This window comes from Phyllobates terribilis, unplaced genomic scaffold (assembly GCF_046119375.1).
Source record: "Phyllobates terribilis strain yellow unplaced genomic scaffold, ASM4611937v1 Scaffold_9__5_contigs__length_417890890, whole genome shotgun sequence".
NCBI lineage: Eukaryota > Metazoa > Chordata > Amphibia > Anura > Dendrobatidae > Phyllobates > Phyllobates terribilis.
In genome coordinates, this window is record NW_027362769.1 from 219,205,755 (window position 1) to 219,231,155 (window position 25,401).

General features: G+C 40.8%; 1 protein-coding gene across 3 annotated transcripts in view; it reads right to left on the reverse strand.

Moving 5' to 3' along the window:
• Positions 1-6,058: 6,058 nt before the first annotated feature.
• Positions 6,059-25,401, reverse strand: part of MYH11 (myosin heavy chain 11) — a 119,113-nt gene continuing 99,770 nt past the window's right edge. For 2 of the 3 annotated variants that reach the window (XM_073647676.1, XM_073647675.1), the window contains 22 exons: positions 24,246-24,354; positions 23,963-24,094; positions 23,640-23,846; positions 23,198-23,335; positions 22,984-23,107; positions 22,480-22,651; positions 22,011-22,223; positions 21,049-21,193; positions 20,758-20,964; positions 20,575-20,679; positions 20,315-20,467; positions 18,857-19,105; positions 18,560-18,772; positions 18,215-18,427; positions 17,825-17,986; positions 17,540-17,668; positions 17,368-17,456; positions 17,147-17,270; positions 16,861-17,069; positions 15,833-15,941; positions 15,238-15,410; positions 6,059-7,177 (listed from right to left, as the gene is read on the reverse strand). In XM_073647676.1, coding sequence (XP_073503777.1) covers positions 7,036-7,177; positions 15,238-15,410; positions 15,833-15,941; positions 16,861-17,069; positions 17,147-17,270; positions 17,368-17,456; positions 17,540-17,668; positions 17,825-17,986; positions 18,215-18,427; positions 18,560-18,772; positions 18,857-19,105; positions 20,315-20,467; positions 20,575-20,679; positions 20,758-20,964; positions 21,049-21,193; positions 22,011-22,223; positions 22,480-22,651; positions 22,984-23,107; positions 23,198-23,335; positions 23,640-23,846; positions 23,963-24,094; positions 24,246-24,354 — 3,517 coding nt within the window. In that variant the 3' untranslated portion in view covers positions 6,059-7,035. Of the gene's footprint in view, positions 7,178-13,074; positions 13,108-15,237; positions 15,411-15,832; positions 15,942-16,860; positions 17,070-17,146; positions 17,271-17,367; positions 17,457-17,539; positions 17,669-17,824; positions 17,987-18,214; positions 18,428-18,559; positions 18,773-18,856; positions 19,106-20,314; positions 20,468-20,574; positions 20,680-20,757; positions 20,965-21,048; positions 21,194-22,010; positions 22,224-22,479; positions 22,652-22,983; positions 23,108-23,197; positions 23,336-23,639; positions 23,847-23,962; positions 24,095-24,245; positions 24,355-25,401 lie in introns of all 3 variants that reach the window. The other variant, XM_073647678.1, reaches the window with a different exon arrangement.

The window sequence follows — 25,401 nt, forward strand, 5'->3', positions numbered from 1 at the left end:
TACACTACACAAACAAATCTCTCCTAAAGTTCCTAGGCACAAACAACCTCCCATGGGGAGTGTTAGATGGAGCATCCTCCTGGGCTTTCAGAATCCCATCTTCAAAAACCGAGTCCAATGCTGCTATCACAACAACACCTTCCTGTAAAATGCTCTCCTCCTCCTCGGTACCAACCATGGGAAAAAAACTGCGAGATAAAGCATCAGCTTTTACATTCTTGGTACCCGGGATGTAAGTAACAGAAAAATTAAACCGCAAAAAAAAAAAGTGCCCACCTAGCCTGACGGGCATTCAAGCGCTTGGCAGCATCAAGATAGATCAGATTCTTATGATCAGTGAAAACCTGAATGGGAAATTTAGCACCTTCCAAGAGATGACGCCAGTGTTCAAATGTGAGTTTAATTGCCAGCAATTCCCGATTACCGACATCGTAATTAAGTTCGGTCTCAGAAAATTTTTTTGAAAAAAAAAGCACAGGGGTGTACTCCATCCTTGTTTTCCTCAGACAAAACAGCACCGACCCCCACCGAAGAAGCATCACTCTCGACCAAAAAAGGCTTGGTCTCATCAGGCTGCATAAGGATGGGGGCAGAAATGAACCTCTCCTTGAGATACACAAAAGCTTCAATGGCCTCAGTAGTCCACTGGACCGTATTCGCACCTTTCCTGGTGAGAACAGTCTGCGGCTTAACAATTATAGAAAAATTCTTAATGAATTTTCTGTAATAATTGGCAAAACCCAAAAATCTCTGTATCGATTTCAAACCAATAGGCCTAGGCCATTCCTGCACCTCCTGAACCTTCACCGGGTCCATCTTAAAGCCCTCGCTGGAGATAATGTAGCCCAAAAAACGAATTCTCTGCACAACGAAATCACATTTCTCCAGCTTAGCAAAAAGTGAATTGTCACTTAACAACTGCAATACCTCACGTACGCTCTGCCAATGAGACTCCAGATCCGGCGAATAAATCAAAATGTCATCCAAATACACCACCACATTCTTACCGATCAACGGTCTTAGGATGTCATTAATAAGGTTCTGAAAAAACGCTAGTGCGTTGGTAAGACCAAAGGGCATAACCAGATTCTCAAAATGACCCACCAGAGTGTTAAAAGCAGTTTTCCATTAATCACCTTCCTTCATACGTAACAAATTGTATGCCCCCCGGAGATCAATTTTAGAGAACCACTTGACCCCCACTAACTGGTTGAACAAGTCAGGAATTAATGGCAGTGGGTAGGAATTGCGTACTGTAATTTTATTAATTTCGCGAAAGTCCAGACATGGACGTAAACCGCCGTCCTTTTTTTTGACAAAAAAAAATCCAACAGCCACAGGTGACTTAGAAGGTCTAATGTGACCGGCGGCCAAGCTTGTCTGTATGTATTCCTCCAAGGCCTTTCTCTCAGGGATAGTAAGATTAAATAAGCGACTCTTGGGAAGAGTAGCTCCAGGAACAAACTCAATGGTGCAATCATAGTCCCTATGAGGAGGCAAAACTTGCGACTCCTCCTCAGAAAAAAACTTCCAAAAATCCTGAATAGGTACAGGTAATTCCCCTCTTTCCACAGCAGCAATGCGACTGTTACAACATTTATCATAACACTTAGGACTCCAAGACTTAATTTCATTGGTAGACCAGTCCAGTACAGGATTGTGCAATTTTAACCAAGGTAACCCCAAAACCACTGGAGAAGGCAAATTATTTAATACCGCCAAATCCAAATTCTCTTGGTGAATACCATTAATGGTGAGGGGAAATTCAAAAACCTTGTGAGTAATACATTTCAAGGGAGAGCCATCAACAGCAACCACAGAAATAGGAGATGACAAAAGTTTGGATTCTAATTTAAATTTTTCCAAAAATCCCTTATCAATCACATTGAGTGTAGAACCACAATCCACAAATACCCGAAATTCAATCAACTCCTCTTGGAATGAAGTGCTCCCAGAAAGAAATACTCCTTTTGAGTTTAAACAAGCTATACGGGCGTAACTGACCTTTTTTTTTTCTTTATTAAGAACTGTGTGCTTCGTTTGAACAAAGTGGTCAGATTTACCGCAATAAAAACACAATCCCTTAGCAAACCTGAGGTCTTTTTCCTGAGAGTGGGGTGACATCGCCCCAATCTCCATCGGTTCTACACCTTCCGAGCAGACCCTCTGAAAACTAGGAGCTGCCATAGCAGTAGAGTTCTCTTCATTAATCCTAGCACGCAGTCTCCTGTCCACACGTATAGCTAATTGCATTGCCTCCTGCAAGGTTCCAGATGTTGGGAAGGCAATCAGCAGATCCTTAACCCTTTCACCTAGACCAGCAAGAAACAGACACTTTAATGCCGAGCCATTCCATTCCACTTCAGTCGACCATCTTCTGAAGTATGTACAATAATTTTCCACATCACCTGATCCCTGCTTCAAACGTCTTAATTCAGTTTCAGCAGATAAGACTCGATCAGGATCATCATACAACAACCCCATAGCAGAAAAAAAATCTTCCACTGATCTAAAACACGGATCATTAGGTTGTAGAGAAAAGGCCCATCCCTGTGGTTCTTTGCGCAAAAGTGACATTATAAACCCAATGCGCTGTGATTCATTCCTCGAGGATCCGGGTCTTAAACGAAAATATAATAAACAAGCGTTTTTAAAGAAAAAAAAATCTTGCTGCTTACCATAAAAAAAATCTGGCAGTCCTACCTTCGGTTCGACAAAACGCGCTCCAGGACAGCTACTCACATGTTGCTGGAGCTCGGCAACCTCCAAAGACAGTCCCTGCAGGCGTTGAGCCAACTCCTGAACCGACACCATGCTGATATCTGGATTTCTTTCCTTAGAGTGTTTTATTTTTTGGGCTGGACTTACTGTTATGAACTGCTACAAGCACTAAGGAAAGATAGGAAAACTGTCCCTACAATAGGACTAAGCTGATTCCATACGATGCAGCGGGGGACCTGTTCCTTGTGAACAGACCCACCTAAGTCCTCGGCTAGTCTGAACGCAGACCTATAGATATAAGGGAGGGGTCCCTACAAGAACTAAGGACTGGGATATAGTTGGACACCTCCTAGCAGAAATTGTAGCAGAGCAAAGACAAACAAACAAAAAGTACTAGTGGTCCAAGGACCAAGCAAACTACAGAGTTAGGTACAAGGCACCTGGCTAGCTTAAGAGTAAATGTAACACTGAAGTCCAGCAAGGCCAGAAGGGCGGAGCTGGATATATAGGCAGAAAGTCATGTGACCAACAAAATAGAAAAAAACTAACAGGAGGGTTCTAACAATTACAGAGGTGGAAACCCATAACCACCAGACTTTACGGTAAAACCTGGAGAAAATTCCTTTCATTTGCGGGTGCAAAGGTACAAGGGGAGGCCCCCATTGCTTCCATCTTAGAGTTCCTTCAAAAGGGGTTGGAGCGGGGTCTGGCCACAAGCACTCTAAAGGTTCAGGTTGCGGCACTAGGAGCCCTATACAACTGCGACCTGGCCAGAAATAGGTGGATTTCTAGGTTCATCAAGGCATCACACAGGTCTAGGTCCATCCCCTCCTGGAATACTCCTGCTTGGGACTTACATTTAGTTCTTTCAGCCCTAACAAAACACCCTTTGAACCTTTAGCAGATGCTTCTCTTAAAGTCCTATCTCTTAAGACGTCACTCTTAGTAGCCCTCACATCGGCACGTAGAGTTAGCGACATACAAGCCTTATCAGCAGGGCCCCCCTTTACGCAAATTCTAGAGGACAGGGTGACTCTTAGGACTGACCCAGCATACCTTCCTAAGGTGGGATCACACTTCCATAGATCACAGGAGGTCACCCCCCCTTCCTTTTGCCCAAATCCTAAAAACAGGGGGGAACAAGACCTACACACCTTAGACGTCAGAAGGTGCATTATCCAATACTTAGAGGCCACACGGGGGTATAGGAAGGACCGGTCTCTCTTTGTGTGCTTCCACGGTCCTTGGAAGGGACACAAAGCTTCCAAGGGCACACTGGCAAGGTGGATAAGAGACGCCATCTCCCTGGCATACTCTTCAAGCGGGGAGGCCGCCCCGGTGGATTTAAAGGTTCTCTTGACTAGGGCAGTGGCAGCCTCCTGGGCGGAGAAAGCCGGCGCTTCAATTGATCAGATATGTAGAGCTGCAACCTGGTCTTCCCCTTCTACATTCTTTAAGCCGGCTGGATCTAACCTCTTCTTCGGACCTTACCTTTGGTAGAAGGGTTCTGGAAGCGGTGGTCCCTCCTTAAACGACACTTCTCTGCAATTCTCTCCGTGGTGCCATCATGGGGGAAGGAGAAAGACGAAGTTACTTACCGGTAACGGGATTTCTCAGAGCCCATGATGGCACCCGTACATTCCCTCCCTTCACGCATGGGTGTGCACATTTATTTGTTACCTATATTTAGTCACGAGGTGTGTCTGGTAAACTCCTTAAAATTGTTAAAATTTGTGTTACTAACCTGGGGGTCCTCTCTGTGCTCTGTAAACAACTGATGCGGGAGAGAGGTGCCGCCCTTTTTATCTATAGGTTTCCTGTCCTTGAAGGGCAGATCCCCTCTCTCTCCGTGGTGTCGTCATGGGCTCTGAGAAATCCCGTTACAGGTAAGTAACTACGTCTTTTATTCTTAAAGGGACAGTTAGCACAGAATGACGGTTCAAACCAAGTATAGGCGCTTAGTGCACCCTTGGTGGGGCCAATCATTTAAGTGCACCTTCTACCTGCTTGTTTTCTATCTATCTAGAATCGATTCATAGCTTTCCCGACCATCGGTCCGGTCAGTAATCTGTGACCGCTGGACGGGAAGCCTGTGAAGCTCTGTAGTTCACAGCTCTTCTTTGATTACTTGGGCCGACGTTATGTTGTGCGAGCATCAAGCCACAATGATGAAGTCACTCCAGCCAAGATAATCAAAAGAAGATACGGGAGAGTAAGGAGATTCGCAGGCCTCCCACCCAGCGGTCACAGATTACTGATCGGAGTCCTGCTAATCGATTCTCCCATCTCTAGAAAATGTTACCTGATACAGAGTGAAGGTTGGTAATGTGAATATGTAAAATACTCAAGTCTGGGAGCTTTCTTAGGTTATGTGCACATGGAGTATTTTTCAGACTTGGCACAAACCTGAAAAAGAGCTAAAAAGAATGAACATATGCACAGCAATGTCACACAGCAAGTCGTTTCATCTGTATCGTCGTTTTGAGTTTCGCTTGACTGCTTCAGACTTCGAAAGCTGTGACGTGGCTGAAAGAAATGACCGGACCTTTCTTCAGGTGGCTTCTGTTTCAAAGCTGTTCAGTAGTTTATATACATGATTAAAGGGGCAGTCCAGCCTTGGGATGCCAGTCTGTTGTCACTCTATGTGACTGAAGACTTGTAAAGCTTCACAGCGTGCACAGTTCACGCTGTCAGGATTCTCCAGTGCCGGGAGCGGGCGGTTTTCATACTTAGGCCACGTTCCAACTAGACATGTCTGGTTTTACTCATTTCACATGTCTTGAGCAACGGCACGCAAGTTTAGTCTGCTGTGACCACATGTATGCAAATCGCATACTTGCGGTCACACGCCTGCCTGCTCGCTCCCGGCACTGGAGAATCCTGACAGCGCACACACTGCGCAATGTTTAGATTCACTAGTCTGCAGTCACATAGAGTGACTGCAGACCTGTATCCCAAGGCCAACAAACCCCTTAATAAAAAAGCAACTGAGTAAATGACCAAAGAGGTACCAAAGAAGACAGGGTTTTCCTGAAGAGTCATCTTCAAAAACTTTCCTCATAGTCCGTCTTAGGCAACTGGGCTTTATTCAAAATATGCAAAGCAGATAGGGAAATCTGTTAATGACTTGGTCTTGGGTACACAAAGATTATTCAGCAACCTGCTCCACTTCAGACCAAGCACCCCCCCACCCCCCAAAAAAAGTTTTTCTGCTTTTTTTATTGTATTTTTTGTGTGTGACTCACTCCATAACAGTGTAATATTCTCTGAGTTTGTTTATCTACCATATTTTTCCCCTTCCTTTAATATTACATTACTAAAGACTCAACCAATGGCGTTTGCAATAAAACTGAATTTTATTAGAGAAGCCAAATCAAAAGTTATTGCATTTAAATAGACATTAGTAACACAACAGGGAGGGGGTGGTGGATTAAGAGTCCACTGCTGTCGAAACCAAAGAAACTCTCAATCATCCTACCCCTAGAATATGAGCAACTAATACAGGAGGTCGCGTACTATGTATTTTTGTGCTGTATAATTTTCTGAGTGGAGGTGGCTTTAGCACGATCAGGGTGTACAAATAAACAGTGTAATACATCCGAGTTTACGTTTAATACCGGTGAACGGAAAGGCACTTGGTGCATGAAGAGTTAAAAAAAATAAATTGCCATCTTGAGATAATAGCCGATAAGTGGCACACTGGGTCACAAAAGGACGGAGAACTGAGCGAGAACATTTTCTTTGTGTCAACCAGTGAATGACGGGGTCAAATAGCAATTTCGAGTAGTCCTCTTGAGTCGCCCAATACCACCAGTGTGATGGGGCTTATACTGGGCAGACAGTGGTTGGCGCTGCCCAATGACTTAAAAGTTCAGCTCCCCTTCACTACTAGAAGTACACACCGGGAGCTGAGCCTTTATCTAGGTTGGTGCTGCGGGGAGGGTAGACTTCTTCCTTTTGGTAGTGGATGGACCTTCTGCATGGCTTCCACGCTGGCGCCATGATGGTGCATGTGCAGTGTCAGACTGAAGAACATTGGGCCCACCAGATGATTTAATTCTGAGGGCCCACCTTTCTCCCCCACTCAAGAGCCCCATAGCACCTGCAAGGTTTGCACTATGACCTCTCCTGAAGGAGAAGCCAGGGCCCACCGGAGGATTCTCCGGTTCTCCGGTGGACCAGTCCAACCCTTTGCACGTGCGTTAGAGAGAATTTGCTTTTTGCCAGTGCAGCCGGGAACAATCTCATGGATTGAAGGGGGATAAATAGAGTTGTGATACAGTCCAAAGGCACGTGATGTGATAAGGAGTAGGATTATTCACTTGCTTTCGTTCCGTTGTAATCCGCATCCCGTGAGTCAGCGTCTTCCTCAGACCCGTCGGCTGCGTTTTCTACAGCTCTCCTGTTTCCTGCGGATCGTCTAGGTGGGGCAAACGATGATGGTTCATTCCCCCGCCTGCCAGATATAAGAAGAATGGTTAGACCTGTTTTATATTGGCTGGCCATTTTATTATTTGCTGCTAGAGTTACTGAAAGATCGTCATGAATATTTAAAGGGATGTCAAATTTGTTCATGGATTTTACTGATCAGAAAAATAGGAAAGTAATCAAAATAATTAAATGTGTTTATGATGTATAAAAATCTGGGCATAAATGTTTTTATTGTGTTCATTCACATTTAAAAAGAACCTTTCACCAGATTAAAAGTGCTCTTACTTTACTCCCCTGAGTATGCCATTTCTTTTGTTTGTTTTTTTTAATTCACCACTCAGTTCCAGAGATATGGGCCTTTTTAATTAGTGTTAATTTTTATAGTTTTAACCAAAAGGGGCGGTGCTCATTGACTCCTCTGGGGCGTGTCTTTAGGCTGAACTGCATAATTACACTGAGCTCCGCCCCCTTGTAAAGACCATAATTATCAGCACTAAAGAAAATGGCCCATATCTCTGGAACAGGGGGGGCACAGCAAGAGTAAAATAAGAGCAAAAACTTGCTACTTCTGATCTGGTGACAGGTCCTTTTCTAAAGGGGTAGTTAATTTATTTTTTTTTTAAATAAATCATACTCTTTGTATAATGAAAAGTTGGATTTTCTAATATGTTCTCTATATTTATTCCTTGTGGTTTTCCAGGGAATCCGTTACAAGGCTTTTGCTATATAATCTCAGATCAGCATGATGTAGGGGCTGAGAGCCTGATTCCAGGGATATTTGCTTTTCTACACCAATTCCTCTTTTTCTTTATGTATTCCGTTTTTGGTATATAGCACAGTATCATACTATCTGAGTGGTGCCTGTCTATTTTTCTTTGATTTCAGGGATATGTCACTTTCTCAGCTGCTTTCTGGAGTTTCAATACAATCAGTGTTTTATTAGCATGAAATTATCACTGTAAACAAGGCGTCGTGTGCCAGGCAGTCCCGCTAATCTGTATAACTGATTGGCAGCTTACCAACAGTGTACACAGGAAATTGCCAATCAGGGGTGTCGCTGGGGTTACACACAGCTGTACATCTACAGCAAATAAAATAGGGATTTTATCAAAACTGCACAGAGCAATCCTGTAAATGATACATCGCTGGAATCCTGCTCTCTGCCCCTACATCATGCTGCTCTCAGATTACATGGCAAAAAAAACTGCTGACAGATTCCCTTTAAAAACCTTTACTTGCTGTAATTATATGAGCGCATTCATTGACTTACTTTGCTTATGCCTTATTCACACGTACATGTTTTTCATGGATAGAACATGAACAAATTATAATCTTTCCCGCTGTTCACATCTCCCAGTTTTTTTCGCTGATTAGGTGTCCGCAAAACATAAAATGGAAACACATTCGTTTTTGATCAGTCACGGATCAAAATCACCCATTCAAATCAATGGGTCCATGAAAAAATGGAGAACACATGGTCTGAATGAGGCCTTTCTTCTAGGGGGGAAAAAAATTATTCTGGTCTTGTGATGGGCACAGAGGTTCACTGCTCGGTACAGGGCTAAGCTCCGATACCTGTTCTGTACCTATACTTGTGGGTCCATCATATGACTAATGGTAGAGGTACTGTAAGGCTAAGTTCACATTCATACCGTGCATTCTGCCGGATGTACATGCACAAATTTGAAGAAACTGTATTTATAGATTAAAATGGGTAAGACGTAGTAAAAAAAAATGTTTTTGATTACGTTCTGTCGAGCTTACATCAGTTTTTTTTAATGCGCAGAAAAAACTTAGTTGACCATGATCCCCCCCCCCCCCCAAAAAAAAAAAAAATCATTCCCTAGACATACCCCCTGCACCTCCCCACAGAGTTGGTGCACTAAAATCCAGAGTAGTGGAAAAAAAAACCTCTAGCGCCACCTATTGGAAGCACCGATACTAAAAGTCAATATTGACTTTTAGGATTGCTACTTCCAATAGGTGGCGCTAGAGTTCTAGTCCTCTACGTCTCTGAAGAGGCAATTTGCATATGTAACGCACAAAAAATTTTTGGTTTCGTTCTGATTTGTGACGTTTCTCAAAAGATTTGTTAAGTAAACATTAGAAATAATGTCATAAGAAAAAATGTATCTGTTTTATCATTTTCACTGTTTAAATATACAGTACCGCATGATTGTTTGAGAAAAGTCCTAATTTTGGAAGGAACCATAAATTGAAATGTGCGGACAATATTTCTTTTATTATATGATCGCTGATCTTTCTTTTCAAAGGTTGTAAAATTGTATAACTTTTTATTACACAAGGAAATACATTTAACTGCTAAAATTGAAATGACCCCTTTGAAGGGAACCTGTCACCTCCAGAACTACTATTTTCCTGAAGATATAGGGGTAATCTGCAGGTAAATAGCATTTAAATAATATCTGGCCGGCTTACTGGAGTAGCAGCTAAAGGGAGAAAATGAAGTTATATCCTCCCTGCAGCCGCTCGCTTCCAGGCATTGGGACGGTGCAGGGGGCTGTTACAGTCACTATTCACTATAAATAGTGCTATGGTTAATATTTTATAGCTTGCTTTGATTATCATTTAAACAATTTATATATATGTCCAGCTTTAATATATCTGTGTTTTGTATGCTCAGTACAAATTTTGTTTGTAAAAGCAACAAAACAGGATATTGCTTTACCGAGGAGCTGTTGGAAGATGGTATGAGCCAGTCTTCAGAAATCAGTTGGCTTTTTTTTGTAACTTGCATATCCTTTTGTGGTAATGTGCTGTATATTCCTCTTTCTGTGGGTACAATAAAAACCTCTGTCATGGTACCTGAGACCTAACAAGTCTGGCAGAGATTGCTGTGTATGTTCTTGTCTTTGATTCCTTGTTCATAACTTGACCAACACTGGCAGAGCTGGAGACCCCCTTGTGTCTCACCCCAAAATAGCTCTTCCTGGAAAGGGGTTTCCACGACCATAGTGAACACTGTAATCACTCCCCGGCACTTTGATTGACAGCGTGTTCTGCAAACACACTGCACACATGCTGCAAAGGAAGCTGTCAATCAACGTGCCAGGGAGTGATAACAGCACTCACTGTATACTGAGCACGGTGGCTCAGTGGTTAGCATTGCAGCTTTGCAGCGCTGGGATCCTGGGTTCAAATCCCACCAAGGACAACATTTGCAAGGAGTTTGTATGTTCTCCCTGTGTTTGCGTGGGTTTCCTCCAGGTTCTCCGGTTTCCTCCCACACTCCAAAGACATACTGATAGGGAATTTAGATTGTGAGCCCCAATAGGGACAGCAATATTAATGTATGTAAAGCGCTGCGGAATATGTTGGCGCTATATAATATTAAAAATTATTATTTATTATTACTGAGCAGCAACAGTAACAGCCCCTACTCCCTTCGATGACTTGAAGCGAGCGGCTGCAGGGAGAATATAACTTCATTTTCTCCCTGCAGCCCAGTAAGGCAGACAGACATGATTTAAAAGCTATTTACCTGCATATTACCCCTCTATCTGCAGCTAAAAGAATTTTTGGAGGTGACAGGTTCTCCCCATGAATGACCAAGGTTTGCCTTTTCTGGACCAGACTTAAAGAAAGGGTTCATGGAGACCAAATTCTATACCAGTAAAAGTCTGTCTGATCCAGTGGAGAACATAATATTTCGAAAAAGATGCCCTCGTAACTGCAGCATCCTACAAGGTGCTATGTGTGATGGCTACATTTAATGTAAATTGCAGAAATCATTAATCCAAAATGGATTCATTTTATGGTAGACATCTCCTTTAAATATATGTATCTGCAATAGAGAAAACAGATACATGGCACAGACATCAGATGGGATTATCCTGTAATAAGAAGGATTAGTGTAGAAATGACTATGACCTTAAATGATACAGATTTAGTCCAGTAAGTTACGACCATGTCCTTACATTCACGTTCTGCATGCAGTTTGCCTTTGACAATAGTCATGTTACTACGTTGACCATGCAAAGTTGCTTGCAGTTAATATTATAAGGTATTAGCAGAATATCCTATGATTGGGGTTTATGACAATATTAATATTCCTGGTTATAAATTATATATGCATCAAATTCATTTTTAGTCTGATTATCATTATGTACACTGGCACCACAAAATGTCCTGGAGTCTTTTTGGTAGACAGCTCGTATCACGGCTTACTGTAAATGGGGTGCAAAACATTTCTAACCCCCAAATCACTACTGGGCTCCCCTGTTGGGGTAACTTCTGCAAATATCTCTTCTAGACTAAAGGGGTGTTTCTAAAATTGCAAGTCACCCCCTATGTCATATTGCTGATCAATGGAGGTCCAAGCTCAGCAACCCATAGCGATCCCGAGAGCGGAACTCTGTAGTCTTGTCCTGATTGAGCAGAAGTGCACATGCTCAGCCTCAGCTCCATCCATTTGTAATGGGACTGATGGAAATAGCTGAGGGCTGTACTTGGCAATTTCCATCAGTACCATAGACAATGAATGGAGCGGAGGTTGACGATAAAACAAGGATCTTCCACTCGCTTCGAGGCGAGGCTTTTCAGAGTCCCATTTTCTGGTTTCCAGAGACCCGTTCTCAGTGATCAGCAAGGGATCGTCACCCTAAGGACAGGGAATAAATTGATATTTTTGGTAAACCCCTTTAAACTTAATTTCATGCCTGTTCACTTACATCACATAACTGGAAAAAGTCACTAAGATAATGAATGTATGGTGCCTATAATGTATGATTATTCATGGATGCTGGACGTTGTATGCACCAACATGGCCACCATTTTTCCTATAGATGGCCATAGAAAAAATACATATATAGCTGACAATACTTCCCTAGTGTAGGAGATTGAATCCTGGGCATCTGATCCCTGTACAGGAGAACAGATTCCAAAATGCCACCATTTATTGTTAAGCGGTTGTTGAAATGAGTTTACGTAGAGAGGTTGGGTTGATACTTCAGTTTGGAAATAGCTAATTTGGGAATGGTAAAATGTATAGCTCTGTACAGCCTGTTCTGGCCTTATGGACTTGTGACCACCATAATCCCTGTTGTGGCTAGAGGGCTGCAGTGGTCACATGCCCACCCCGACCGGATGAAGAAGAACAGAGACGCCAGAAGAACGCAGGCCGGCGTGGCGGTGATCAGTAATGTGAGTATGCTAGGCTGGATGGTTTCTGTAAAAATCTTTTTGGGGATGGACTGTCGTCCCCTAAACAGTGAGAAGCTGAGCCGCCTGGGATCCAGCAACGGGAATCTCTGTAAAAAGCTGATGGCACCAAATAAAAAAAGTTAACAACCCCTTTAATGACATTTTAAAAGTCATCTGATAAATGTTTTTATCCTTCGTATCATAGCTATAGTGTTTAAAAAAAAACAACATACTATTAAAAAAATGCATCAGAAAATACTCAAATGCCATTTTTTCCTATGATAAAGTACAGTTAATGCTGACATATAGTGCTCATTATCATGCACGCCGGACACATTCCACATGACAATGGAGAGATTGAGGTGTGTTAAGTTAGTTGAGTGCAATATACTGTCTGCATTATATCCATAGGGGTGGGGACGTTAGTTTTTGTATTTGCTTAGTTGTCTTTTAGGAATTAGATTATATCCATACATAGATGTCCAAGCCTTCAGATTTTGCAGGAAAAGGGGTGGATGTTTGAAGACACATTGCATGTTTCATGCCGCTAAAAACTTTTTGGTTCCATTTTGGAACATGTTTTCTTTTTTTTTTTTTTTTTTTTTACATTCTTTTTTTTTTTTTGCTTTTTGTTTTTTGTGTGTTTTTTTTTTTTTAGATAGAATCTGAGACATTCAATGTGTCTTTCCAAGGAAAAAAAAAGAATAAAGTGGAAATACGCCCATTTAGGAGGAGCTGCAAAATTGAAGGCGTTGGTACCTGCTTAGTCATTGCGTAGTATCCTGTGTCCCTCTGCAATAGAAAGTCTGCAGCTGTTATACCATAAAACGAAAACTTCAAATCAAAGGTGTCAACATCAGAAAGGTATATTTTTATCTGGTCGCTAATATCACAGCGACATGTTCAATGTTTTGATTAGTGGGGGTCTGGGTGTGGAGACCCTGAGTGATTGCTGTAATAAAGGGGCAATACTTCTCGCTTTTCGACAGGTTGCACACTGTGGCTTTCAACAGGTTTTGCCAACTTTCCTGGAAGAGCTGAGCAGATCCAAAAAATGACGATCAGAGAACTCCTGCCCCTTTACTACAGCCATTAGTGGGGTCTCGGGCAACCAAAACCAAGCCAATCAAAACAAGGGGAAAATGATAGAGACCCAGAAGAATAGCTTTCCATGTTAATCTTTTGCATAATTTCACTCCACCGACATTCTTTACTAATTTTAAAGCCCAATGTTTTTTACCATACAAGGTAATGTAAATGACGAGAAGTTAGATAACTTTGGCATGGCATACTGGCAGACTCGAATCCCCTGATAATGCGGTCTAATAAGGGGTTTAAGTGGTCAAAATCTGGAATAATAAATATGTCCTTAAAAACCTGGCTGCTTGCTATCTAATATCTTTCATCCCAGCTGCAACACTTCTAATAAATGTGTCACATAAAGATAAAATATAATGTAAGGACTATTATACTATATGGCACTCCTTAAAGGGCTTGTCCCAATGAAAAGAAGTCCGCAGGATAGGTGATAACTTACTGATCGGTGGAGGTCCAACTGCTGGGACCCGTGCGGGAAAATTATGGGACACTTTTAACCCCGTTACAAAATGGTGGAGCAAGTTGGATGTCGGACCGTTAATCCATTCATTCTTTATGGGGCTTCCAAAGTAAGCAAAGGGCAATGCTCAGTGGCCACATAGGGAATGAATGGGAAGGCGGTCCATTCTAAGGCTACATTCCCACATATTTGGAGAGTTTTTGATATTTCAGATTTTCTGAACCTATTAGGTAAATTAGGATGTGTTTTTTTCATTGTTTTTGACATTGCGGTTTTTGTCTCTTCATGTTTTAAATAAAGCTGCTTTGTTTTTGATACTTCCTGGTATTTAGCTTTGACAAAACTTTATTGACACAGTCGTGTGGTTTATATGCTTTTTTAGTGCGTTCTGAAATGCACTAGAAACGCATATTTTTTACCTGGGGATTTTTCTCATCTTTCCCAATTCAGAAAACTCGGATATGTCTTTTAAGAGCCTGAATTTGGCCATTTTTATTTATACATTTCTTAATGTCTATTCGAAGTCAAGTTATATATACAAAAAGAGTTGGGCCGAAGTCCCCAGTTGCCAGCCTTCATTCTTCCAGGGTTTAACAGTTGGGCTATGTTCACACAGGTTTTCAATCGAATCTGCTCCAAAATCTTCCTCAAGATCAGCCTTCATAGAGGCTTTAAAAAGTCATTATAATCATTTCTGTTCATCTTAGGAGTTATTGGAGCATTTTTTTTCTTCCCAAGAGGTGAAAAAAAACTCTTGGTGAAAATGAACAAAATAATACACGTCACTTCATTGAAGCAACTGCTGATGGAATCTATTCTAAACTAGGCACTGTCCAATCAAAAAGCTGAAAAACATTTTCCAAAACTCTTCAAAAACCTTGTCATGAAAGAAAAACTCTTCGAAAAATTCCCCAAAGGATGAAGTTTTTCTGAAGTGTTTTCTGCCTCAAAAAAACCTTCTTATGAACATAACCTTACTGGTACTGAGATTTATACATGAGGCATAGTCTAGTGGCACACTGACTTTTTGTAGAGTTTTCGGAGCAGAAATTCCAAGTTTTTTAAGAGGATTTGGAGATTTACTGCTCTAAAAATTCCCCCACAAACCTCAGTGTGAATACGACCTTATTATATTTATAGAAGTATCTATATTATTTTGTGACTGTTTTCATGAAGGTTTTACAAGTTCTAGCATTTTTCCGCCTCTCTAGATTGTTGTTTCAGGTACCCTCATTACTAAGGGGCAAGAACATCTATCTTGTAGTTATTCTTATCCTTTTTGTTAGGGAATATTGAGCGATTATCTGAGAATTCATTTTCCATATATATTCTGTCTTTAGAGGCTGCTTGTATAATGACCGTACCTGAGTTTGGTCTTAAGTCCGCTGAGCTCTCTGGTCAGTGTCTCGTTGCTCTCAGTGGCCTCATCCAGCTCTCTCTGTATTTTCCTTCGGTTAGCATTGAGACGTTGTGTTTCTTCCTCAGCCTCCTCCAGCTGTCGTTTCAGTTGTTTCTGTTTTACATTTCCCTTTTCGGCCTAAAATATGAAATAATTGCGATACATAAACCCTCTAGAACATATGGCCATGAAATTTATACGGTATGATCTGCACAATATGGTGGCAGTGAAGTCACTCGAAGCTCATAGATCCCAATGTAATTGTCTCCAGCGATTGGTCTTGGTCTTCTCATATGGGGCAAAGGGACCTTTTGGGCCGAGCTTAGCTTGGGCATGGGCGTGACTGCTACCTCTCCACCCACGATAGTTACACCCCTGTGGGTGGTTTAAATGGCAAAGTGGCATAGGGGGGCTGCAGCATAGTGGTAAAAGTGAGGATTACCCTTCAGATGAGGAAGGAACCTTAGTTCTAGCCTAGCTTTTAGCCATTTAGGGGAATGATAATGTATTGGGCCGAGAGTCAAATGTTTTCCATTTCCAGTTTGTTGAAATGAGTTTACCTGTTCCTTGTACTGCTCGGCCTGCTTTCTTTCATCTTCAACTTGAAGAAGAGCCTCCTTAAGCTTTTTGTCTTTCTGTTTTAATGTTTTCAGTGATGCTTGTTTGTCTCTGAAATGTATGAAGTAAAAATCAGGTTAAGTGTGCATGATGCAGAAAAAAGGGAATCAGTCAGTAAGATCAACTGCCCAAAACCACAAATATATAAAGCGTGCAGGTCTTTGAAATGTAAATCCATTGACACTTTTATATATTTTGTCTGTTGCTGCTTTCCCAAGAAATTAGTAATTTAATTTATATGCAAATGATGTGTTAAGTGCTATGGGTGTAACAGACCACTTAAGCAGCTACTGCTTCCCTAGGTTGTTTCACCACCCACTTCCAGCCTCTTTAGCTTGATTCATAGCTCTCTGTCTGATTTCCTTGCCTGGAGTCTGACATCCCACAGACAGTGAGCTATTAATCAAGCTAAAGGAGCTGGTGCTTGGCAGGGAAATAACCTGGGAGGCAGAGGCTCAGGAAGTGCTTTGTCACGCCCAGAGCACTTAAACCCTAATTTGCCTGTGAATTAAAACACCAATTTCTCAAGAATGCAGCAACAGATAAAAAAATATAAAGATGTTGATTGACTTACATTTCAAAGACCTACCTCACAATATATGCAGTTTGGAGGGTAGTGGGGGTTGGAAAGGAATCTTCTCCTTAATATGGAGCAATTAGTATCTACCACAGAAGAATTTTGCCTTTCTCTGGATCAACACTATGTGATTATATATTGGACTTTATGGTACCGTCTCTTTTTCAAGCTTATGACTTGCATAACTATGAGAAGAAATATCAGAGGATACTGTTATAGCTTTAACCTATTCTTTGGTGCTGATGTGAAGTGAATTAACGTAGCTAGAATGGGATGGAGACATTGAGGTTACCCAAAGGATTACTTATATCCAAATATCTATAGGGGCCATTATTATAGAATACTATTTTTAAGATTGCAAATATCGTCAAAGAAGTGGGACACACGACATACCTGGCTTCCTGTTCTAACTGTTCCTCAAGCTGAGCGATCTTAGCTTCCATTGCAGACATTGAGGACTTGAATTTGGACTTGATGGTGCCCTCCATTTCTTGCAATTTGCTCTTGAGCTCTTTGTTCTGCCTCTCCAGCTGCTGGCGTGCACTCTCGTTCTTCTGTGAAGTGCTGCGCTCAGCAACCAGTTCATTGTTGAGTTGTTCTGCCTGCAAACCAAGATAGACAGAACTTATAAAAGCCGGTTCCAATATGATAAAACATAGGCTACCGTCCTCGTACCTACCTGCTGCACTGCTTTCCTCATTCTGTCACTCATGCCTTCTATGTTGCCCTGTTCTTCCTCCAATTCCTCCTCCAGCTGTGTGATTCTGGCTTCCAGACGCCGCTTGTCATCCAGGAGGGTGGATCTATTGACATGAAATGAATGATGTAAATTATTGTGATACAGTAAGTATTAGAATAATTGTTTTTTTTATTCTTTTCTTCCTGAAGGCTTTCACTTACTTTCCTGATGCGCTGCCTGCAAGTTCTTCTGCAAGTTCCTCCTTCTCCAAGTCTGCTTGTTTTTTTGCTCTCTCAGCAGCAGCCAAATCCTAGAGGAGTAATTGTCATCTATGAAGTTCTGAGACTGTCTTTTTCCCCTTATGGTTTCATCTGCAATAATCTTATTTGTTACCTCTTGTAGTTGGATAAGTTCAGCTTCTAAGCTCTTGGCTTTCTTCTCATTCTCTCTAGCTGTACCAAAGATCTCCTCTCGTGCTGCACGAGCATCATCAAGATCCCTCTGGAAGTCTTTCATCTGAGCCTGAAATGTATATATGTTGATAGTTATTTTTTCCCCTCTATATTATATTATTAAGAGAGGCAATAAAATGCATGAATACTGACATACACAGACATAAAATAATTGTGTATCATTTTGCTTCTTGCTTGTTGGAATTGTTTATTTAGATGTGCTGACCTGCAGCTTCCTAAGTTGTTTGATAGCTTCATCCCGACCTTTGTTGGCAAAGTCAACTTGTCCTTCCAAGTCTTTGATATCAACTTCTAATTTCTTCTTGGATGCAGCTGCTGCTGTCCTCTGTTTCCGTTCATCTTCCAGTTCTGTTTCATACTCATGAACCTTAGAAAGTGAGAATAATTAAACTTTGAAGACTGCTTTATGGTTATGTTGCTAACAAGTAAATCATTAAAATAACAGGAACTCCAGAAACTTATTATTTTCTTTTTCTATATATTTTGTCCATTATCTGTTACATTCCTTATATTTGACTTTGTGCGGTTGCAGCCATAGTTTCAGCATAGTGATAATAATGATTATTACTATACTTTTGTACATATTTCTGATTACCTGTTTGACCAGCTGCCTCCTCTTCTCCTCATTCTGCTCATCTCTGGCTTGTAAATCTCTCTCGAATTGTGTCTTAAGGGCTTGCATGTTGACTTCGAGTCTAAGTTTGGCATCTTCTGTTGCTTGGAGCTCATCTTCCAATTCCTCCAGCTGTGTCTTCATTTCTTCAACTTGTTGTTCAAGGGTTCTCTTGGATTTCTCCAAATCATGGACCTTAGTAGTGAAAACAAGTCTTTGTCAACAGGATTTCTAAGCTTGACTGTGTGTAATTTGTGGCTTGAGATAATCTGACAACATTTCAGAAGGTATTTTCATTGGTAACAACAACATATCAGAAATACTTACATTCTTGCCTACATCATCCTTGGAGCTGACCAAGTCTTCCATCTCAGTCTTCAGTAGTTTATTAACTCTCTCAAGTTCTTCCTTGGACTGTAAGGCTTCTTCAAGAGCTCTGGCGAGTGATAATGCTTTGGTTTCCTTCTCTCTCGCTTCTGCCTCAGCTCGGTCTCTCTCATCTGCGTATTTTGAAGATATGTTTTTCTCCTCTGCCAACATCTGCCAATATAAAATGAATAGTCAGCCACCATCTATGAAATCATTACCTAGTATAAATGTCAGTATCATCCAAATGTCACCAACCTGGTCAAACTTCTTCTGTTTCTTCTCTAAGCCGGATACCAGTTGGCGCTGATTTTCCAAATCAACTACTAAGTCATCAAGCTCCTGCTGTAGGCGATTCTTTGTCTTTTCCAATTTGTCAAAAGCAGCCGCTTTCTCCTCAAACTGTTGTGTCATGGACTCAATATCTCTCTGAAATTTTTTCTTGCCTTCTTCCATTGATTCTATTGTGGAAGTAAATTCTTGCAGTTTCCTCTTGGAGTCTGACAGCTGAATTAGAAGAACAGGTAAATTATAAACCCACTAATGGCCAAAACCATGGAATTCTATATGCTTATAATTTAATTTTTTAGCAATGTAAGACATTGACATCCATATCATATCATTATATCAGCAGATACATTTTCTCCTTACTCCATAGTCCACAATCCTTCAATAGCTGTTTGATGGCAACTATTCCTCCTGATCACCCCATAAACATGTACTCTCGGTTTGGTTGTGTTGTTTCAATAGGAAGAGGGGAGTAAGCCACAGACAGACACCTTTGGCGGTGTCTTATCTCCACTCAGAACAAAAGGATCTGGTGATAAAATTCCACAAGCCTGATCTTTCATTCCCTTGAGATTATCTGTCAGGTGATAATCTTTATACCCTAATACACATAAGACATTTTCCCTAGGCTTCTGATTTCAGGAAGTTTGGTCAACTTTGCCGAATATTTGTATAGGTATCTTTACTTTCAATCTACACCTAGTCATACAACACAATTTTTATTAACCAGCCTCGGCTCCTGGGGCCGTTCCCTGCTCCCTTTCCCTATGGCCACCGCCCATTTCTGTGGTCCACATCAGGTTTTACAAGTTGAGATTCTAGTGACATCATCACTGGAGAATTAAGTACGCGTTTGTGTTTCTGTTACCCTGTGCCTTGGAGTTTGTCTCACCAGTTCTCTCAGCTGGCAATCATCTCACTAAGCTCCTGTTTGTTTCTACAATCTGCAATTGCTTCCTGGTGCAGATCTGCAACTAACCCTACATTTTTGGCAAGCATACCGAACTATATTTCTGGGTTTGTTCACACTACAAATGCTCCAGCATCAGAATGTATCTTCTCTACAAAGAAGTTTGCCTGTTCAGCACTGCTGCCAGGGGCTATTCATTTGTTAGCTTTTAAGCCTTCATCTTCTGTAAGCGCATCAAACTCTTCTCTGCTCTTGTTAACACTACAAACACTGTTGCAAGTCCCGAACTTACTATACATCTTCAGTTTCTGTGTGTGTTACTTCTGGATCTGCATTTTCTTGTGTTCCCTCCTCTACTTGTCTACCTGCTAACCTGATTCTTGCTGTTCCATTTGCCATTTGTCAAGTCCTGCCCACTGTGTGGGCCTTCGGTCTATGTTCTTCACCCTGACCTGCAGCTTAGTGAATAAACCTCACCAGGTAAGCCCATAACAACAATCAAATGACAGATCAATTACCTGGATATTCAGTGTGGAGATGTGGCGTTCAAGGTTCTGCTTGGCCTCTGTTTCTTCATCTAGTTGTTCTTGGAGACTGTTCTTTTCATCCTCTACTTGACGGAGCTTGGTGGCCACATTCAACTTCTGACGAGTCTCTTCTTGCAGCAACTCCTACAAAATCAAGTCTGTTAATATACATATACAAGAACGATGACTAAAACATATTTTGGGGAGAACATAAATAATTAATACTGATTTATTTAACACAAGTCACTTGCCTGACTGTCCTGGAGCTGTGATGATAAGCTTGCAACATCTTTGGAGAATTTGATGCATTTTGTCTCTGCTTCGCTGAGTAGGACAGTGACATTTTCCAGTTCCACCTACAAATATAAAAATCAGTAAAGCAGCAGAGAAAAGTGACGTCCAAAGTGAGGTCCAAACTTGGTAACGTGCTGTACCTGTACTCTGTGGGATTTTTCTGTCAGCTCATTTCTGGCCCGCTCTCCTTCGGTATACTTAGACTGCAGCTCTTGCAACTGGACTTCAAGCTTTTTCTTCTTATGCTCTACATCTTGCTTGGCCTGATTTAATGATCTGATCTCTACCGTGAGCTCGGAGTTCTCCTTCTCCAAACCTTGTTTGCTCTTTTCCAAATTGACTTTGACCTGAATATTAGAAAAATATGGCATTAATGAGGGTCTTACTAATACATGTTTTATTATTTGATCCTAACAATGAAGAATTCTTACCCTTTTTACTTGTTCCAGTTGTTCTGTTATCTCTTCAACAGCTTGAGTGTGCTTCTGCCTCATTTCTTGGACCTGGGCTTCATGTGTTCTTGTCTCCTCTTCTAATGCCTTCTTCAGTACTGTAACCTCCTGTTCTCTCTTTGCTCTGTAATGAAGTGGGTTTATTATGATGTATTATACTTACAATATACTATGAGTCTGCAATCAATCTTCATTATGCAAGCTACACACTAGTGATCTTGGTCCCCATAACTGACCATAACTGTCACCACATCCAATGGACACTGAGTTTTTTTTTATGGTGGCTTAAATTTATATGTATTTAGACAATGATAAAACTACCTTTAATATCCATAATTTCTGGAAATTAAGCTAAATTATTTCAACAAGTGGACTGGCCACATGGGCATTAGAGTAGTGCCCATGGTTTCCTTGACAATGGAGGCACTGCTTAGAAAGTTACAGCATTCCTTAAAAGAGTAAAAGTTGTTTTAACTTTTTTTTTTTTCATAAAACAATAGTACACATGAAAATAGAAACTCTGTATTATATCTTATTGGAGAAATCTGCTTCTTTATCCTTTTGGATTGATCATTCAAACTTAATTCATGAGTAAAATCTGTCATTAATGGTGTCAGATTTTGACATTATAGAGATACGAGATGACAATTGGTGCTCATAAAGTTCTATGTAAGGGTAGGGTGAGAGCTAGATGTAGACACAGACTTTCTGCTGCAAGTTCTGAAACAAGAGTTACACTTTAAGACAATACTCCATTTACAGACCCTTATGGCATATCCTTAGTATACGCCCTAAATGACTGATTGGTAAAAATGGGACTCCTACCTATAGGATAATGGAGTCACCCCAGTTGTTTCTTTGAGCACAGAATTCCTCAAGTTTTTAAGAATTGTGTCTAACGCTTACTTTTCTCTATTTTCAGGAATTTTTGACTCACTCACCGGAGTTCTTGTTGCGTGGCTGTGCTGTCGAGTGTGTCTTCTAACTCTGTCTTCAGTGATTCCAACTCTTCACCCAAGTCTCTCTTCTGCTTCTCTGCCTTGTTTCTCGCTGCTCTTTCTGATTCTAAGTCTTCTTGAAGGTCAGAGATATGAGCTTCCAACTCTCTGATTTTTTTCAAAGCATTATTTTTCTGGGCCGTTTCATCTTCCAACCTTCAAGTGATTAAAAAAAATAAAAAAAATCAAGAGACAAATTGGGAACAATCACTCAGGTTTGTCAAGTATAACATCTCCATCCTAAATGAACCTACATGATTTACTGCTATAAAACCTGGAAATATTAAATGCACTGTAGCTACTTTACTATTACATTTAACACATTCCTACCCGATCCCCTCACAGTTCATCTTTATACTGTATTATATCATCCCGGAAACATTGCCCTTCTCGCCTGACCGGCTCTTGTCACCTGGCGAGAGCTGCTTGTAACTCCTCTTCTTTTTTAGCTAATTGTTGTTTGAGCTCAGCGATTTGTGCAAGCAGGTCGGCAATTTGTTCATGAAGGTCACTGGATTCTCCTTCCATCTTTCTCTTCACCTTTTCAAGCTCTTGTCTGCTTTTCTCTTCTTTCTTTAGACGCACTAAAGGAAGGATAAAAAGAGGTCATCAAGGATGAAGCTGTTGAAGTTTTGTTCTTCTATTCAGCATTTTAATCATGATCTACAGTATAGAGTGCTAGTTAATACGTTTTACCAGTATATAATTATCATTTGTAGTTGGATCTAAGGTCTAAAAGCATCTTAATGTATGAGGGTAACTGAACAATCATCAGGAAGGGAAGGTGGTGAAGACCACCTAGGTCCTTAAGGTGATGGACACCACTGGACAGGTTCCCAATGTGTGGTATATATAATCAATTCTCCTAGGGCATCATATATATATATATATATAAGTGATCAATACATTTACTAACCTTCCAGTTCTGAGATCATAGATTCATGTTTATTTTTTAATTTTGTCAAGTTCTTTGCTTTTTCTTCTTCTTCTGCCAAATTAGATGTTAGGTCGCTGACTCTCTCCTCAAGCACCTTTCTTTCCTAGTTTAAAAAAAAAAGTATATTAATATTTGTTATTAAGGTAATAAGTGACTTTTATATAAGGTTAAAAATGTCTCTCTGTGCTGATACCTTAGATAACTTGTTGTTCTGATCGTCCATTAAAAGAACATCGTCTTCCAATTTCTTTATCTTGGCTTCCGCTGTCACCTTCTCCAGCTGTAGCTTCTGTCTGGCTGCTTCTTCCTCTTCTAGTTGTTCCTCCAGGTCCTAAAGTGGAAACCAAAATATGTATTTATTTGCTTATATATTGACATTCATTTCCAAAGCCCTTGATACAAATCATCTTCACAGTCTCCATCGGGGCTTACAATCTAAATTCCCTACTAGTATGTGTTTGGAGTTTGGGAGAAAACCGGAGAACCCTGCGGAAACCCACACAAACACGGGGAGAACATACAAACTCTTCACAGATGTTGTCTTTAGTGGGATTTGAATGCAGGACCCCAATGCTGCAAAGCAACAGTGCTAACCACTGAACCACCATGACATGAGATGACAAATGATACCTCACCTGCATCTGCTGCAACATCTTCTTTTTCTCAGCTTGAAGTAGTTGGCTTTGTTCCTCTTCTTCTTCTATTCTGACTTCCATCTCATGAAGAATCTCTTCCAGTTCTTGTTTCTTGGCTTGCAGTCGTATCCTCATCTCTTCGGCTTCAGCAAATAGCTCAGTCTCAGCCTGAAGCTGCTCCTGGAGTTGATTCTTCTCTTCTGCCAACTGGGTAAGGACAATATAACCATAGTATAAGATTTACCTTTATACGAAGTAGATATTTTTGTTGGATTGACTTAGATGGAATAGGTGTCGGAAAACATGTTCTGGTTTCCATATACCTGGATATGTTTCATCTGAATCTCTTTCAATTCAATCTCTGTTTTGTGGAACCTCTCGCTGACTCTTACAAGTTCGTCATCTTTGGCTTGCATTTCTTCTTCCTGGCGGGTGACTTGCAGTAGAGGTTTCACCTGACAAAGATATAGATGATGAATGAGCATTTTAATTTATAAGCCTTTAGTAATACAAGTAAATATTATTCTACCAGACCAGAAATTTGTATGTAATTATGGGGATCCTTGCGGCAGACATTGTTTAGAAGTGAAGATTTTAGAAGTTTACCTTAGTGAACAGTCTCCACCATTGCCAGTTTCTGAGTTTCAGATAAGCAGCACAATTTCTTTGGATGACTTTCATTGCAGTTAGCTGCTGCTGTCTCTTTGCAAAAGCCCTATGAATATGAAACACGTTGAGAAGGCACTCAAAATTATACCATACATTAATATACAAATAACCTATATCGAAATGACTCCCAATAAATAATCATTTAACAAAAAAATATATAGTTTATTAATAGTTTATTTGTGATAACACACACATAATAAAAGTTATCACTAACAAACTATTAATAAACTATATAGTTTTTTTTTAAATTGATTTATTGGGAGGAATTTCTATATAGAATATTTATCTTGGCTTGTTACTCCTCTTAATTTGGGGTTGTTTGTTGGCATATAAGTATTTATAATATAATATATATATATAGTATATATAATATAATACTATATATAGTATTAATTATTAAATACATGTATATTAATATACAACCAGCAAAAAGTGAGCTGTAGATTCTGTGACCTTCCATGCTTTAGTTATGCAGGGAATCCAAACATGACAGACACCAAAAGGTGCTCACTGGACCCTAATGACTATAACAGGGTCTGTTGGGATTCTGCCATTGAGTAACATCTATGCCGATTTGTACCTCCTCTGTTTCTGCTTTGGCCGCTGGGCAGCAAAGCGCCTTTCCTGCTTGTGACGAGTGACAGTACCAGTCCTGTTTTTTTTCCGTGGGGTTTTTCTTGCTGCTTTATAAGGGAGCTATGGGGCTAATTTTGGCCTAGGTTTTGATCACTCCTTCCTGAGAGCCCTGGGTGGGGCAGTCAGCTATTTAAACCCCTGAAGCTCTGACTTCTCTGCCAGTCAATAGCATTGCTGTCTTGGTGTATATTGCTGTGCTGAGCTCCTGTCTGTTATTCTGATTATTCCTGTTCTTTGACCTCAGCTTGACTTTTGACTACCTACTAGGTTTAAGATTTTGTCCCTGACGTGACCGCTTGGCTTTGACCCTGCTTGACAACCCTTCCTGCCTTTGGTTCGCTCCTTTGAACGGCAGCCCTTCTGTGGAAGAAATCCACTGGACCCCATTGTAAGACCAGATCCCTGTACAGGGGGTTAAAGGATGAAGGTCAGGGTACCTCTGGAATCAGCCAGACGG